This window comes from Cariama cristata, unplaced genomic scaffold (assembly GCF_000690535.1).
Source record: "Cariama cristata isolate BGI_N322 unplaced genomic scaffold, ASM69053v1 scaffold33080, whole genome shotgun sequence".
NCBI classification, from domain to species: Eukaryota; Metazoa; Chordata; class Aves; order Cariamiformes; family Cariamidae; genus Cariama; species Cariama cristata.
The window spans coordinates 9,864-27,456 of NW_009593517.1; the positions used below are offsets into that span (position 1 = coordinate 9,864).

Genomic DNA, 17,593 nt, shown 5'->3' on the forward strand with positions numbered 1-17,593 from the left:
GCCCACCCAGTCCACCACCGGCGTGCGGGGGGTTTCGGGGTCTGGCCTGCCTCCCCGTGGGGCCTCGGTCACGGCCTTCAGCCGGGGACGCGGTGTTGGTGTTTTCACAATAAGCTCTGTTGGGGGAAAAAGCCAGGAAACCACGAGTCTGTCACTCTATGGACAATACTTAAAGACAACTATACGAAAGCAGCACTGATTTTTGACTTACGTAACTTCTTTCTTGGAATTTGCTTACTTGATCCTATTGAGAAATAACAACACTCCTGGCGAGCCAATATTTCCTCAACGAGAAATGTTGGCTGCTTTTAGTTAGCAGGGAGGACTGCAGGGCTTAATGCCAACAAGTAAGCCTCTCCCAAGAAGGAAACTCCAAGCAGTTTGTTGGCAAAATGTCAGCCTGGCCATTGAAGGGTGGGCGCTGGAGTTCCACTGTCAAAGAGGAGTTCCTCACCATACCCTTCTCCCCTGCTGAAAGCATTTTAAAGACAGGCACTATTTCTGCTCTTCTCGTCATTGCTAATGATTGGATCGTTACCAGACCGGAGCGCCGGCCTCCCCGCTGGGCCAGATGCTTTATTCAGAGGAGCTGAAATAAGGAACGTTCAAAATCAATTCTCTCTGGCAACTGGAATGTGCAAAAGGAATGGAGTTGCCAGGACAACACATAAAACAGGATTTGGGCTTGGGTTTTTTCTTCCTTATGAAAAAAAATAAAAGAGCCTCCAACTCCGAAGAGCTGAAAATTCTTTGCTGTCACAGTTTCCAGGCATTACTGCGCTTACTCATTCACATGTGCGCTATTTTTAGCTTAAAAATAAGTTTTAGCTTGTCAGAAGGAAGCAATTCAAAATTGCTCAGAATAACAATCAACTGAGCTGGGACAGTGTCACAAACATTGGCAAAGACTTCACGACTTTTTGAATTATACCCTAGATTTATCCATTCTCATTCATCATTTGCTTTCTAATACAGAGACGAGGAAAAATACAACTACCTTCTTAGTGCTTAATATCTATTGTCCTGAAAAGACAAATGCTTGCAGTGGTCCAGTTTTTCCAAATAACGCTCTTTGGAGAGGAGTTGTATTTGTGGCATGAAAATATTTCCCTTCTTCAGAAGCTGAGGTTCTGAAGGCAAGAAATAAGATATGAAAGCCTTACCTGTGCACACCTCAGTTGCTGGAGCCTGATTTGGCAAAGCACTTAAAAATCCTGGAACTCATATAACAATATGTAGGACCGCATGAAAGCTAATGGTCACCTGGGAGTGCTTTTCACCTCACTGAATAAAGTTGTTATTTATATTACTCTTCATTAAGCTATTTATTAAATACACTTCCAACAAACGCACTCATCCAGCTAATGCAAGCTGCCTACCTTGTCAATTCTGTTACATTCACACTAAACACTAAGCAAACAGCAAAATATTTACAGCTACACGTCCTTGTTTGCATGCTTCTGAATTACAATTTTCATGCTTGGTTTTCACCTAAAAGTGGATTTAATTCTTGAGACACTTAGCAGAATCTCTCCCACCATTTCTAAGTTTTAATTTATGATGAAAACTACCTTGTAAACAAACCCAAAAGATTTAGTTATATGTATAGTTTAAAAATCTGAACTTTGGAGTTGCATAGAGAATAATGCATAAGCAGAAACAGAGGCAAAACTGGTTGAACATGAACTGAGTTATTAATGTTTGGAAACTGCGTGCGCAGCTTGCAAAGGAGAACATTTCTGAAGATGTGATGAGTGCTCAGGCATGTCAACAGTCAATAATTAGCCTTAGATCTTGTTCCACCTTAAAGACTCAATCTTGCAAGGTGCTGAGTGCCCTCATTCCTCTCTGAAGTCAAAGCTGTAGGAACTGTCAATGACTCAAATGCAGTGTAACATGACTAATGTAACTAAAAATTAAATAAAAGTATTCTGACATTAGAGTTCCTACAGTTATACCAACTTCACGACAAAATTCTTAGAGGACTGCCTAGGTACTTATGTGTGTAAACAAAATGCACAGAGGAAAAGAAAAGTGATGCTGCCTAATGTAATTTTGAGATCCTAATAGCGTATTTAGGTTTTTGCACTTAACATAAGTAGTATTTGGCTTGCTGCAGATTCAGCTACACCATTGACTACTCCAGCTTTAGCAGTACAATACTTTATTCAGTATGAAGCAATCAAAAAGCCCTGGAGGGTTCAGATAAGCCAAAAGTTCACCTGAACGGCTGATCACTTTGATTCTTTGGGAGCATTTTCTCATCCCGTATTCTCTCACAACTAACAATGACCCTGCCCTCATCTTGCTCAATGAGCTATTTCCCAATCATTTAGCCATCATATCCTTCAGCTCCTGAAGTGCTCCTCACTACCTGAAGGCACTGCAAAAAATCACTTATCACTGAAAAACACCATTGAGCACAGGATCTCAGTACAAAAACAGTTATGGGGAAACCACGTTGGTGGTAATGAAACAGGTATGATGTAGCATGGAAAAGCAAAAATGTACAGCGGCAGAAACTACAGAGGAGATTTCACAGGGCCAGGAGAGGAGAAATACCTTATGTCTTATTTGAACCAACTCTTCAGATCCAAAACAGCTGGTAAGAATTAATTTTGAGGATACTCTGAAGAATGAAGTTCTGGGTGGTCTCCACGCATACAGAGATAGTAGGAGCCTGGAGTTTGTATTTACGACCAGCTAACATGCACCAATAATATACAGCAACAGTGACACTTACTCTCCTTTGGCACAAACTGGATGCGCTTGCTTTTTACTTTCACTGGCGACGGCTCAACTCGGCATTTTCCTGGTGGTGCTCTCCTGCAAAAAAAGGGACACATATAGTGCACAATTAATTCCTTTCCCCTGGCATCGTGAGCCTTTGCTTCCCATTGTTTTTCTATGAGTGTAATGCTCGTTGGAAAAAAAAATAATGTCTGTTTAAATGATCCAAGTAATCTCTTACGGCAGAAAACATAATTAAACAATCACATATCTCCGTTGATCAAAGTCCAAATATTCACAAGGCAGTGGAGTCCTCTGGCTGTGTTTTCACTTGCCATTGCTGAATCCATTAAGGAAATAAAACATTGGCAAGTTCAAGCACTACAGAAAGAGATTAATCAAACTGGAAATAAAAATTACAAAACTAGACCGTATATGTTAAACATCTGACATAAAGGTCATGTGTATGCAAGTTTTCAGGCTGTCTTCAGAGAAGCAAAATAACACACTATTATTCATACTTAAAGCCCAAACAAAAGACTAACTACTACAAAAGTAGTACCAAAAATGCATTACTTTCAAACTAGAGCTCTAAGTGTCTCCTACAGAGGCTCCCTCTTCATATGGTGCATTATTTTGACACAAATTTGTTTGGCATGGAGGACTATCTCACTCTGAGAAGTTAATCCAGTTCATCATCACTTTTTCCTACAAGGGCTGTCTTCTTAACCCACAGACTTCTTCAGAGGTTTTCAAACTGGTTCAAAAATGCATGATGTTTGCATTTGGAGGGTATAACTCTCTTGTAATTAGGATTGTTTGCATTTGCATTTCTGGGGAAGGCAAAGAGCTTCTCTCTCAACTACTGACACAGGGATGTTCCCTACTTTTATGAATTTTCCTATGAGTTTTTTCTGTACCCTACACATGACAGAAACTTCTTTTTAAACTCAAACTTATGACTTGCTTTTGATTTCTTTATTTTTGCAAGGGTTGTGTAATACCAGCCTCTTAATACACAGTTTACAGGAACTCTTCCACTGTGTTAGATAATGGAAAATGCTCCTGACAGAGAAGAGTTGGAGGAAAACATGCGGCAGCTCTGCGGGCTGTTTAACTTTGGGGTCTGGTTCCAACATAAAACCGGACAAGTGGTTTGGTTCAAAATGTTCAGATAGCTAAAGCTGTAAATTTAATCCGTTTAAAAAAAATAAAAGCTACAAAATCTCACTCTACATGTTTGGCTGAAAGTAGTTTGGTGTTTAGCCAACAATAGTAACGCTTAAAAAACAGGAAGATGGAAAACCAGCTATAAGTCTTCCCATAAAACACAGCGCTTCCTTGCCTTGCCCAGTCTCAGACAGATGCACATGGGATCCAGAAGGTCTAACAATGGTCTTATTTCCTTGTCCAAGCCATCTTCCATTTTGAAACACAAAAAAGAATGTACTTTTTGACATTCATTTCTGGTTTGCCTGAGAAAGCACTGCAGGTCACGCTGGGTCAGCTTCAGCTGCAGGTGCCTGGGCACAAGGCTCTTACGAGAGATGCAGGTGGCTACAAGGGATGGAGAGGAACTGAGAATAACCAGCTTGAGAAAAACTGCCTCCTTTTGGGCAGGAATCTAGAGAAACTGCCTGAGAAAGACAAGCCACCCATAAAATATTCCTTTAGCTTTCAGGAACAAATTTCCCAACCCACATAACACCAACAGGCCCCATAAGTTGGTGATCACCAGGCAGCGCAGACTCCCACGACTGCAGGAGCAAAGCAGACCCACAATGGGTTGCTCCAGCCATTCCTTGATCAAGCTCCACAGAAGGGCCCAGCATGGGAAAAGAGCTAGTTAGTCAGTCAACATCATTCATCACATCCACACCTGGACACTCTGCACCACACTCAGGCTTTGCAACAAGAACATCTCATACCTAGAGGTGTCCACCACTTTGTACACTACTCCATGGGGAGCTGTGGCACTTGGTACGCCGGTAGACATGAAGTAAAGTTCCCCTGGGAAAAAAAACAGACGCAGCCATGAAAACTCTGCATGAAGCTTCTGTCCTGTGCAGCACAAAGGCGTTAACCCTGCATCACAGGTCAGAGAGCATCAGGAAACCTGGGACCAACATGGAGATCTGGTTACTGGAGGAAACAAGGAAGGTTTGTATTTGGGTTTGTAGTGAGAGTTCATCTGCAGTCCAGTGGCATAAAATACTCTTAGTGAGTGGGAGCTTTTACATATTGTCATGAAATATTATTTGGACAAATTTCCAGGTTCAGCTGCAGGTTCAGCTGCCCAGACTTTAGCTGTCATCTCAGTCTGATCTGTGTCCTTTAACTTCACTAACACAAAACAGTCAAACCCTGAATTCCCTTTGTCAAAACTAAATAGAAGGAAATGAAGAATGTTCACACTATATTCTGCTCTTTTGGATGAAGCACTCCTTTGGGGTGAATTACAGGAGAACAAGATTTTGCTTTTGCTTTCTCTAGCACACTCACAGTGAGGTATATCTCACACAAAAGGCCTTTGATTCGTCACAGTTCTGTCAAGTCACATGGATAGGGCTCAACCTTCAGCCAGACAATGTCCATCACCATTTATTTGACTTATTTTTTTCTTAACTGCATTTCCATCCTTCTTCTGTTGTGCAGGAGAGGGCAGGATAAGCAGTCCCTCCAGCACTCTTCTTTCCCTTTTGCCAGCTCAAGAGCTTGAGTAGTGCAATGAAAAGGATTGGAGAGAAAAAATAAATTTGCAATATTTTTAAAAAAAAAGGAAAAAAAAGGAAGAAAAAGAAGCAATGGAGACCTGGTTAGTGAGTAGGGCAGATTGCTTTGGGCGTCCTATGGATACCCCAAGGGGAAGAGGGGAAGGAGCAGAGGGTCAGAATGGGCAAAGGAAGGCAGTCGGTGGCAGCTGGTGCTGCCTGCTGAGCCACCTTCTTCCTCCTCCCTGCTCTGCTGTGCTGCCCTGGGCTGAGCTCCTCTGGATGCTCCCAGGGCAGAAACCAGCCATCCTCTGGCCACCTCTGGCTCGTTTCTTGCCTTTTCTGGTGAGCTCCATTAACCACAGGCCAGAGGCAGCCTGGATCCAAACAGGGATGAGAAACACCTGGCACTGCATCTTGTGGTGCAGTGATGTGTGCTTTACATCCCACTCCTCCTTCCTGGAAATTATCAGGCAGAAATATGGATGCTGAGGCCATGAAGCACCCAGGCACCCCACAGACATAGCATGGTGCCTGGGGTGTCCCTGACACGTTCAGCTGCCAGGGGATGAGGCTGCTGGTTTAATAATGGCTGTGCAACAAGCCAAAAATATAGGTGTCCCCACCGCATCATCCACTGCACCAACCAGATTAACATTCATCAGAGCAACAACACCAAAACACAAATGTTTCTGTGAAGAAAAGCTTGTTAAAATAAACTGTGATAAACTTGTAAAAAACAAGATTCCCAGCACACCAAAAAGGTGCAAGAGAAGGCTCTTCACTGCAGATAAAGCAACCTCACTACACTGTTATCAACAGATTTCTTTCCATAATAATAAGTCAAACACAAGGCAAATAACTACCTCTGAAAACAGACTCCAGCCCAAATTTCCACTCAGTTCTACTGTACTTATGCAAAGCATATATGAAAAGTGCAGGGCAGAAGAAAGGCGGCAGCGTTTCACCCCCACTTTGCACAGCCTCTGCCCACAGGCGCAGGACGAGGGAGATGCGCTGCCCACATGCATAAGCAAGGGCTGCAATTAACAGCTTGATACTGCACTTGGGAGCCCTCTGAATTGGCATAAAGCTAAATTAAACCAAGTTATTCTGGTTTTAGGGTAAGATATCCTTCTTGCCATGGCACTGCGAAACAGCTCTACCTTCTGTGAACATTAACAAATAAAGAAACTGGATTTTAACTCCAAAAAAGATAAAACTCCAAATTCAAACTTTTGAGCTAATACTTAATTTGGATGATTTGCATGTACATGAGAAAATTTGGATTTGTATGATACGCAATGGATGTTGCATTTGTGCAACATCCACAGCTTACATAACCTGTAGGAAAAACAGAAGTTTAAAAACTGGGGCATTCTGGATGTGAGTGCTTGTGACCACGAGCCAGGACCTCTCCACAACTGGGCAGAACATAAACTCCTGCATTGCCGAGTTGCACACGAGGCTACTTAGCAATGGGGCTAAACATTGTGGGGCTCATCCTCTCCCCGTCCCCAGAGAGGGGCTGCACGCTCTGCCTGCCCCATTGCAGGGCTGGGCAATTAACCATACCTTTGTACGAACAAAGGGAGTAAACACCAGCTTTCACCCCAGGACTCTTTATTTCCTCCTTTCCAAACCACAGCAGCTCCCTTCTAGAAAGCAAAACATCTCCCATCTTAAAAATACAGCTATGCAAAGCTTCATTGAGACTGCATCCTTCAGTCCTATGCAAGGCAAAATCCGAGCTGGCACTAATAAAATATGGACTTAAGCAGCCTTTTGCTGATGCCTCACTCGAGATGTAATGTAGGGCTTTCGTTCTGTTTCACCTCAAGAGGTACAAATATTCCAGGCCAGGGTGAGCAGGTTCATAATTACTGTTCATTACGTCTGCTTCCCTGTATCCATTAGTAACACCAACAGCCTTCCTGGCTAGCCAAGAGCATAGACTTGCTCTCACTTGGGCATCACCTTCTCAGCCTCTCAGGGCCTGTGTTGCCCATGGCATGGCACCGTGAAGAATGAGGTTTCTTTCCTAAGCTGTGCTTTACTGTATTTGCCCCCCGCTGTTCCCTCCAGAGGGTAGGTGTGTGGGCAGCAGCATCCCCAGCGAGCCCAGACTCAGTCCTGAGGGAACTGCCTCTCCAGTTCTGCCTGCAGGCGCTGCATGGCACGCTGGCCTCAAAATCAGGACTGTAACTTCGGTTTGGTATTTGGGAGATGCTGGGAATCTCACCCACTGGCATTTTAAAGACTGACAGACTTATGCTCTGCCTCCCCACCACCTGCTGCCTCCCAGGAGCCCTCTGACCCCTTCTCTGGTGTTTTACTCCAAAGAGAAACCACAAGCATGCCATTCAGTGTGACATGAAGTTAAAAGATTACCTGCTTCATCTTCAGCAAAGGAGATGATGTATTGGTAATAGTTATTGATAAGCCCAGGGAACATGCATGTTTGTCCTGTCCCCATGCAGATTTCACTGTACTGCCACTCTCCTGTAGCATGATCCTCCTTCAAAGACATCAGGCGTCTGCAAGGCAAAAGAACACTTCCACAATGAAACCAAAAAGACAATTTATGAACATTAATGAGGACATCTGAAAGGATGTTTAATGCTTCCTAGCCGTATTAGCTGCAATAGGAACTGCAGCTCCTCTGAAAAATGAAGGATTGTTAATATTGAAACAAATATATTATATGCCTCCATAACACCTTGCCTTTCAAGGGCAACACAAGCATATGAGAAAACAATAGGGGAGGGTTTAAGGGATATCAGATTATTTGGGGGGTGGAACCCTGCCAGAGACACAGAGCGCCTGGCTTCACTGCAACTCTGTGGCCTCTCTCCTGCACCCAGGTCCAGGGCATCAGCTGCAGCAGGCGGTGTGGGTGCTGAGTCCAAGAGGCCTGGGAGATGCAGATACAGCAAAGGCAGAGGACGTGGGGGGAAAACAAAGCAGTCTCATGCCTGCCTCATCACAGGTTTGCAGCAGACTCACTGCTGGACAATTTTATTTTTTTTTCTTTCAACACCTTCAGTATCTGGAAACATTACATCAGAGTGTTTGGGTTTTTTTAGGATGTATCCAAATGCTTTTTTACACCACTTCCAGGACTTTAAATGAACATCATATCATTGCCCCTTTATTTGTACTGGGACAATATGCATCAGCAACATCAAGGGTTGCTGGAATGCAAAGATTGCATTCAATGGAATAAAGGTTATATAAAACATGCCACATGAGCCCTCTGTAATGAGCAGTCAGGCTTTGTGCAGTGCTTGCAACCAGCAAGTAGCAGCATGTCCTCCGTTGTCAGACTGCATGAGCACTCGCAGGCCGGTGTAGTATCACTGGAGGACTTAGGGCTGGGGATATGGCTTAGTCAGTATCTGAAGTATTTACTTACCCGCTCATAAAATCACCAAATATATACAGGCCATTCAAGTTCGGAGACTCACAACCCCGATAGACATAGCCTCCTGTAACAGATTTCCCCATTTTGTGTGGATATGCGTAAATTGGAAGCACATCATCTGTAGGGGAGAAAAGACCTGTGACTTGCCTTGTTTTACACATGATGCAGAATAGCTGTTTATCTAGATAGTTCTGAGACTAGCACGATGCAATCAGGTTCATTTGAACATCTTCTGATTAAATGAAGTGCCGATGGAGTCATATTTAGTTTGATTTTCACCTTTTCAGAACCATGTTTGATAGCCCTGCCCAGCTGGCTGTGCTAACCAAGGACAAGCTAGCTCAGTGGGACTGGTCAGTGTTCCACTTGCAATATAAGCTGAATCCCTGATAAGCCTGAGTGCTCTCTGTCACCCAGACACCTCACCGTTCTCCTGAGCCCTTCTCCTCCGGCTACAACCCAGCTCTGTTAGTGCTGCTTCTGCCCCATTTCTACACAGTCTGGATAGCTTTGCTGCAAATTTGCAGGTTACTCTTAGAGCAAGTCACTGCATCCATGCAGCTGTTTTGCCCAATGCAGCTTTGTTTCAGTGGTGAAAGGGAAAAAAGAGACCGGTAACTCCATACTGCAGGCACTGATGAAAGGACATGTCAGGTGTCAGCACGAATAGCTTCTGTTTCTCTGAGACAGGGGAGCTTAACCTGAAAGGGCGATCAAATATTTATGGTATGGCACAGGCAAGATGTAGTACTGATATGTTCATTGTAAAATATAACTTAAGACACAAGACAGAGGCAAAACAGAGGGAGATGCCCTGATTTGGAAGGTCTCTATTAGATGCTTCCTCTCCTTTCTTTTGAAACTCCTGGTCACAGGTATCTCCACATCGTACCCACCCTTCCTCGTCCTCACAGCCTTTCTCCCTACCCATGTGGCAGATGCCTGAAGTAGCAAACCGGGCAGCTCTGCCAGCAAGGAAGTTGCACCAGGGGCATTTTGTCTAAAGCAGGTGTTTTCTACACTTCAGCTGCAATTATCATTTTAAAAAGGCTGTGACATTTCACTGTTCTAACAAAAGGATCTCTAAAGGCATCAGAAATTGTTCCAAATTCCTCAAGACCTCAGCAAACTGCCTGCCATGAATACTCACCCAGGCGCTGTCACACAGGAGAGGACTAAACAGGCTCTCTGACAACTGCTTCAGCGAAGGGAGTGCAAAAAATCCGCTCCCTGCTCTTAAAATGTTTATAAAAAACACTTAATCATTACCACTGCACTTGTAGCTAAGTTAATAAAAAAGGAAGTTAAACTAAGTTAATAAAAAGAAGGAAGTTAAACAACAACACATAGCACATAGAAGAGAAAAAAATCAGAATTTCAAAAAGTGCAAATCGGTGCCAGCCCACTGCCCCCCTGGGTATCTGGGGAGCTGCAGCAGCACAAGATGTGGTCCACATCAAACCTTGCAACACAATACGCTCTGACTTCACACATGCACTGGAATTTTGCCAGCCAGCAAATACCCTGAATCCAGGTTTGAAAAGTTTGAAAAAAAAAAAATCAAGGTTTTCCTTTTTGGCATAGCTAAAAGAAACAAAAATACACTGTACATTCAATTACCTGCAAAGCAAGCAGTGTGAGTTACGGAGAAAAATACAACTGCTCCAATTTTTTTCTCGCTTCTGCAGGAAAGCTTATTTTATGTGAGAAAGATGAAATTGTCCCCCTAAATCACAGAATCGCCAAGCAATTTGACTAACAAAACAGAACGCTTAGAAAAACAACAGCTAGCATGTTTCATTTTCCTCCTAACTCAAAAATGGTAACATTTGGACTTTCAATATTTATCCCCAAGTCAGTTCCCTTCTAGACTGAGACAGTATAGATTTACATCTCAAAAATGTATGTTTTCCACCAGGCAGCCAGGCTTTGAAGGCAGGAATTAAAAACGACGGTGCAGAAGATTGCACAGTGGGAGATGCAGGTAATTTAGAGAGCACATCTATTTACCCATTGAAGAATTGGTGCAAAGTTTTTTATCGTAACAGCTGAAGCCTTCCCTTGCCCTCCAGCCATAATTTTTCCCTTTCTCAACGATGTCGATTTCTTCGTATTTATTCTGCCCCACGTCTCCGCAGAAGAGCCGCCCTTTCCCTTCCTTGGTGTGCGGTTCGCCCCTATCAAAAGAGCAGCGCCACATATTTCTCACTCCGTACGCGTAGATTTCGGGGCGAGCCTTAGGGTCATTAAGAAAAGGGTTGTCAGGAGGGATTCGGTACAGAGGTCCGCGGTCATTGTTGTTCACATCGATCCGTAGCACTTTGCCTAGCAGGGTTGATCTGTATCGGGAGAAGAAAGGAAAGAAAAAAAGATAAAGAAATAAAACTAGACCTTGGCTAAACATCAGAGATGGGGTTTTTGGAAAGTCTAGGGTTTCATTCTTTCTGTTTTGGAAAAGACAAGTCTTTCAGTCTCTCTGAAAAAACAAACATTTCAAGACAATTTGATTTGCCACAGGCCACCGAAAAGCCTTCAGGTGGCACTGACTTCCCAGGACCTGCCGCCCCACGTACGCACGCTGCTGGCTTGGAGCTGCTGTAGGGATGGGTCTGCTCTTACTTGTTCTGGGCGTTTCCAAAGGTTCCAAAAGGATCTCCAGCCATGCCTCCATCTCCAGTAAATATATAGAGATACCCATCATCTCCAAAGAGCAACTCTCCTCCATTATGGTTGGAAGCAGGTTCTTCTATTTCGAGGATTATCCTAAGCAAAAGCAGGGAGGAGGCATTACCTACTGCACAAGCCCTAAGGAAAGGGCAGAGCAATGTCACTCCAGTGTTGCCCTTGATACACGGAAACAGCTACAGATTGGTTCTGATGCAAATTCCTCCATATCCAGGTTACTGAACTTTGCTTGGGCATAGCTGCTTTTCTAACCTTAAACAATTCCAACATATTTTCTAGATTACAGAAACAGCAAGTTGTGGAATAAGGAAAATCTGGGAATTAATTAATTGATTGATTATACTTTTCCTCTGGTTCTTCCTTCCTCCTTGTTAAACTTCTTTTTTTTCTCTCTTTTTTTTTTTTTTTAAGAAAAGGCATATCAGCTTAAACCCAATTGTAAACTCCAAGAGAAAGGACCCCAGTCCATCTGTGCATCTGTACAGCATTTGGCACAATCCTGACAGGTGCTTTCAAGGTGAACCTAAAACTTTTCAGACATTAAGGAATAGTTAAATTCTTAGAGAAGAATTCTTAAATGATAAATACATACACAGGACTTCAGGAGTTTAAAGAGTGGTTAAAAGCAGCTCCACCAACAAATTAACATTTTGACAAAGGTTATTCAAAGCAGCACTAACAACCTTTACCTTAATTTTAAAACCAAACTCTCTCTTTTACCTGTTTATTTTACACACCTGGTCCCTTTCATAGTAAGCAAAGGGTGAAATATATAAAGTACAACTTTATAGAAAGGTGAAGCCACAAACATACGCAGTGGAGGTTCCCAGGAATAATAATTGAAGTTTATTTTACTCCAGCTTTTAAAAACGTCCAGATTTCATGCTGATAGTGCCTCTTAATAGCTGCAAAACCACATTATAATAATCACTTATACCACCTCATTTTCAGTCAGTTTTTTTCCCTTCTGAACGTACTGATAGTTACAGTCGTGATCAGATTGTAAATTGTGGGAAGGAACCCAACTATGTAATTATTGTCACCTGCTGTTAAACATTACCACCTCTGAGATAAGGTAACTGTGCATGAGCACACAGACTCCAGCCGGCTGAAGAAGCGAGGGAGGATCCTGTACAGACACAAAGGTGAATCTTCCTCAACGTCCCAAAAAAGATGGAAAAAAACCAAAACACACTGAGCAAAAATATGCCGATAAACAGACATACGCCTTCCTGCTAAGGCAATGCCCACCATGTGTTGGCCTGAGGTCCCTCTTGGGCAGCATCTCAGTATGAAGTCAGTGGGACCCGTGCCTACACAAGCACAACAGGACCACAATTTTGTTTTCTTAAGCTTTCGCCGTACTAACCATCAGCTAAATAAGCACAGAAAATGTTACAAACATAGAGCCTGAGGATTTTTAAACAAGACAACTCATAGGCCCTGACATTTGCAGGTTTAAGCTCCTGACTTGCTTTCCTGAGGACCACATTTCAGTTCCCCTTACCTGTCATCTACAGCGCTGCTTACACTGAGTTGCTGTAATTGCTTTATAAACCAGCATCCCCTTTCTATCATTAGGTTACATGCATTTTTGAGCTAGAATCATCCACTGCTGAGTATTTGGAAATATAACCCATGTAACAAAGCAAAAATCTTAACATTAATAATACTCAAGAGTCTATTAAAACAGGCATTCTATTACATGGTTCTGCAACAGGTTATAAATCTATAGACAGACTCCACAAACAAACCTCTCATCTGTGCATATTAATGTGGATCAGCTGCAGAACCAGACTCAAACAACTGAAATTTCCAATCAAAATGCACTCAGTAATAACACAGTGGCTTGCATTTTATTTAACTTGATATTAAATTTGTAATATCACAGGGTTGAGCTGTCATTCAGATAAAGAAATGCAGGGCCAAATCCATCTTTGGTCTGGTATCACTGAGTTCACTTATACTGATTTTGGAAACCTTTGGCTTCAGAATGAATTTCACTCATGCTTTGCAGAAGTCTATTTGAGAGGGTAATCATTACAATACCAAAAAAACCCCAACCAAAAAACAAACCCCAAAATACTAACTGTAAATAATGTTTAATCAATGCTCAGTTAAATCTTCTGACATACCAGAACTGAGAAATGTAAATGTTTTATGCCTGAGCACCTGCAGTTCATCCATGGAGGACACGTGTATTCTCTATCTCAATATGCTAGACATAGACTTGGACTAACATGCCAACACACTCGAATGCAAGAACAAGATTATGCTAAATAAGTCTCATTCATTAATAGCCTTTAAAAATGCACAAGCTGCCCTCTGAGATCTTAAATACATTTGCCAGAGAAATGTGTGTACAATACCTTTCAGAACCATGGTCCAAAGCATTCATGTCAGCAGGAGAAATTCTGAACTCACTGATTCGGATTCTCTCTTCATAACGAACTTCAACTGAATAGTAGACATACACTTTACCATTAAATTTGAATTTAGGATGGAAGACAATACCTAGAAAACCTCTCTCGTCTCCTTCCCAAGGTGAGGTAAGTACGGCTTCGCTGATGTTCAGAAATGGCTTTTCAAGCCTGGATCGATTGGGGAGGTAGGTCCACACCAGGCCAACCTGCTCCGCAATGAAGAACCTGTGGGTGCCATCGTTGGCGTGCACCATTGCAACGGGATTGCGCAGCCCGTTGGCGACCTCCACGAGGCACAGCTGGAGACAGCCCTCTGCGTCAGCCGTCACTAACCCCAGGTTTTGGTTAAGGTTCTGGTTAGCCAGCAGGTGTGGAAAGCAGTAGTCTGTGTCCTCCAAGGACAGGTAGCGGCAGAATTTTGCCATGTTGTTCTCCAGTGCAATTAACTCTTGGTCTGCAGAGAGATAGCGAAAAATGGAGCGGCATTTTTGCCACACTTGCCGGCAATAGTCTTGGCAAAGTCCTGGTATTGTCCGCACAGGGGTGGAGGGATCCTCGGCATCGTACAAGTGAGCTGCATATGGAGAGCATTCCTAGAGGGAGAGAGAAAAATCCTCAAGCCATTTCTTGGACCAGATTTGAAACAGCTGAGCAGCAATACTAATTGGAGAAATTTCACCTTAATTACAACATATGTTGTGGTTTATTCTGGAGATGTATTAACAGAGGAAAAGATCTTAGAAAGGGGGTTTATCTCAGATCTTCAATATTCCTGGTGAAAGCTGGCTTCCTCATGCTGTTATTTATCTATTTTAACCACAGGACTAACTCAAGAAAACCAGCAATGATACGTATCTTGCTATGTCACCCTAGCAGACTGTATTGGGGAAAAGGAGACTTTTCTACCTTGCATGCTCTGACTTTACCTATGAAATAATGAGCAGATTCATCACAGCACAGAAGTGAAACCAAAGAGTTAGCTGAGAAGATTCAGGTCCTGCATTTCCAGGCTGAGGAGGGAATGGGAAAGGTCAGCAGGGCCAAAGCCTGCAACTTTCATACCTTGTCATCTGATAATCCAGACATGCACCTCAAACACAGATGTGATTTACAGGTTGGGAGGAGCGGGATGAGGACGTGTAGGAGCAGAGGAGAAGGACATCCATCCTTTGTATCGTGCAGTGCACCCAGCCCAAGGATGCTATTACTGCATACACCATCCTTGCTCGGGTCCAGCTGCCTTTGCTGGTGGATCTTTGCCTACAGGCAGTTTATATACCTGACTAGAAGTGGTGAAATGTATCTCATGATCATGACACTGGTTACCAAGTTCTGTGGGGAATGCTCAGGATACAGGATTTCAGAGAGTGAGCACCAAATGGCCCTAATCCAGGCAAGGTCCACTGGCAGCGGCTGCAGCTCAACCCTCGTTTATGGAAGGTGCAGCCTTGGAAATCTACCTAAGGACTGAATCAAGTTCACATAGTTCATTGTATTCTCCACTATGAGAATTCCTACAAGCTCATTTTCCTTATGTAAAAAGCTGCAATCTGGTGAAACTGTCTGTAAATTACAAACTGACCAAAATGACTCAGTTCTGCTTTGCCAGGGCTTTTCCTTGTAATAAACACACAATATTTTCCAGTTGTAATGCATCTTCCTGACAAGCATCTCAAAAGTGCTCTTCCAATAACGTAACATGACTCTGTGGGGGCTCAGTTATTTTCACAGGGTAGATAAATAACTAAGGCAAGAAAGGTCATAAGAGAAGCTATCCTTCTTGAATAAATTCTGCATTTTTTAATTCCTAGCTGGCATTTCTTCCAAGCAAAACCAGTTTAGTTAAAAAAAAAATACAGGGAGCTGTTTCTAAATCTATAGAGAGCTATTTCTTAACGTAGATTACAGCACTACTCAATAGCTGAAAAGATATAACATCCGAGATACTGAAGTATTTAAATTAGCTGATAAATACACACAATATTTAATTTTTATTTTATTTTCCATTACATACCATAATAAACAGAGAGGCCATATAACAGATCATTAGTGCACAATAAGCTTTCCTCCTGGAATGTCAAGCCATTCATTGCAAAATGAAGGTTATTATGCCTTCAAATGAGCAGCAATTAATGTGGTAAAAAGGAGATTACGTGTGACACAAAACACTGAAATTACATGGGCAGATTGGGTAACGGCCCTCGGCTCGGTTACATGAGGTGTGCCAGGGACAGAAAGAGATGGAGCATTTGCCGATGCAGTTGTTATGACTGAAAATTTAGCCTTAGAAAACAATTTGAAAGGAGACAGAAAGAGAATTTGAAGGCAGGGCTGGATGGGAGCTCAGTCTATTGCTGCCTACGAAGGTTTCACATTCAGAGAAAGGAAGACCCTTGCTTGAGTACGGAGTGTACCTGGTTCTCCAAAAGCCTCTTTCAAAGCAAGCAGTGATCTTACGCATTATAAAGCAATGTCCTGGCTTCAGCATTGGAATTAGAAACAGCACAGAGGTATGGATTCCCTGTCCCTTCATCGCTGCGGGCTGTTCACCCCAGCCTCAGGGGTGTTTGAGTAGCAGTTGTGGATGACTTCTTCGCTCCTTACCACGTGTCTGGTGGCATACGGCTATTTACAGCAGCATCGCACTGGCAGTCATGTTCAGAGATCTATCACTAGCCAGGCAGTACCCAAGCATGTGTCTAGGCTATTTTCCAGACACATGTGGAATATTTTCTAATTTTTATTCCACAAGAGATAGAGTCCGACACCTGATCCTGAATTTCTCTGTTTCTGAGGCAAATGTTGTGGTCCTCCACCCTTCACATCATCTTGTCATGTTCACTAACTCAAAACACTACGAAACTCTACACTCAGTCACAGCCCAGCATCACTAATTGATCTAAATTCTCATTTTCAAATGACATGGTCTGTTCATTCATTTTAAACTATGATGTGGTCCAAAGATGAAGGAAACTAATGGGCAGATGATCAGTCACTTCAGTAGGGCTGGAACAAGCTCGCACTATAAAAATAACTCATCATAAAATAAAACAAGTGACATTAAGACAAGTTAGCCAAATCCATCCTCTCTGTTCCAGGAATTCAGAAGCAGCTGCTTCTCTAAGGAGTTGCAACAGTCTGAATCTGGACGAACACCCACATCAAACAATGGCTTATTTACTGCTGCTGTAAGCCTGAAGGAAGCAACAGAACTCCTCAGGAAAGCGTCTTAACTTCCACGTAACCCCTGACATTCCCTGTCCAGCTCCATCTGGAAACTCAAGCCTTTAAGCAAGCTGTTCCCTGAGAAGCAGAACGAGGCATCTTCTCTCCCGCAGTTTGGTATCCTGCATCCCACTGTGCAATAATCCATATCCACACACATCCCCTGAGACCTGCTGCCCCCATCAAATTACCTGTGGGTGTCAAGGCTGTGGGGCAGGCAGGAGGGTGTCCCACCACAGCCTTCCTCTCCCCCATGGCCAAAGGCATCCTCTTAGCTTGATTCTGGGAGGAGGGAAACCCTATTTTGGGGGTGGGGGATCACAGGCAGCATTGAGGGAAGGATGTTTGTGCTCTTCTACTTGCCCTTCCACAAAGAACACAAACAGTACCACATA

At 43.1% G+C, this 17,593-nt stretch overlaps 1 protein-coding gene across 1 annotated transcript in view; it reads right to left on the reverse strand.

Annotated features, from left to right (window-relative positions):
* HHIPL1 (HHIP-like 1) overlaps nt 1-14,566 on the reverse strand; it is a gene marked incomplete at its 5' end in the record, with an annotated part of 15,045 nt that extends 479 nt beyond the window's left edge. Inside the window, 8 exons of the mRNA XM_009694693.1 lie at nt 47-116; nt 2,744-2,826; nt 4,659-4,740; nt 7,833-7,978; nt 8,857-8,983; nt 10,876-11,204; nt 11,485-11,628; nt 13,920-14,566. Of these exons, the coding sequence (XP_009692995.1) occupies nt 47-116; nt 2,744-2,826; nt 4,659-4,740; nt 7,833-7,978; nt 8,857-8,983; nt 10,876-11,204; nt 11,485-11,628; nt 13,920-14,566 (1,628 nt within the window). The remainder of the gene's footprint in view (nt 1-46; nt 117-2,743; nt 2,827-4,658; nt 4,741-7,832; nt 7,979-8,856; nt 8,984-10,875; nt 11,205-11,484; nt 11,629-13,919) is intronic.
* Nucleotides 14,567-17,593: the final 3,027 nt, after the last annotated feature.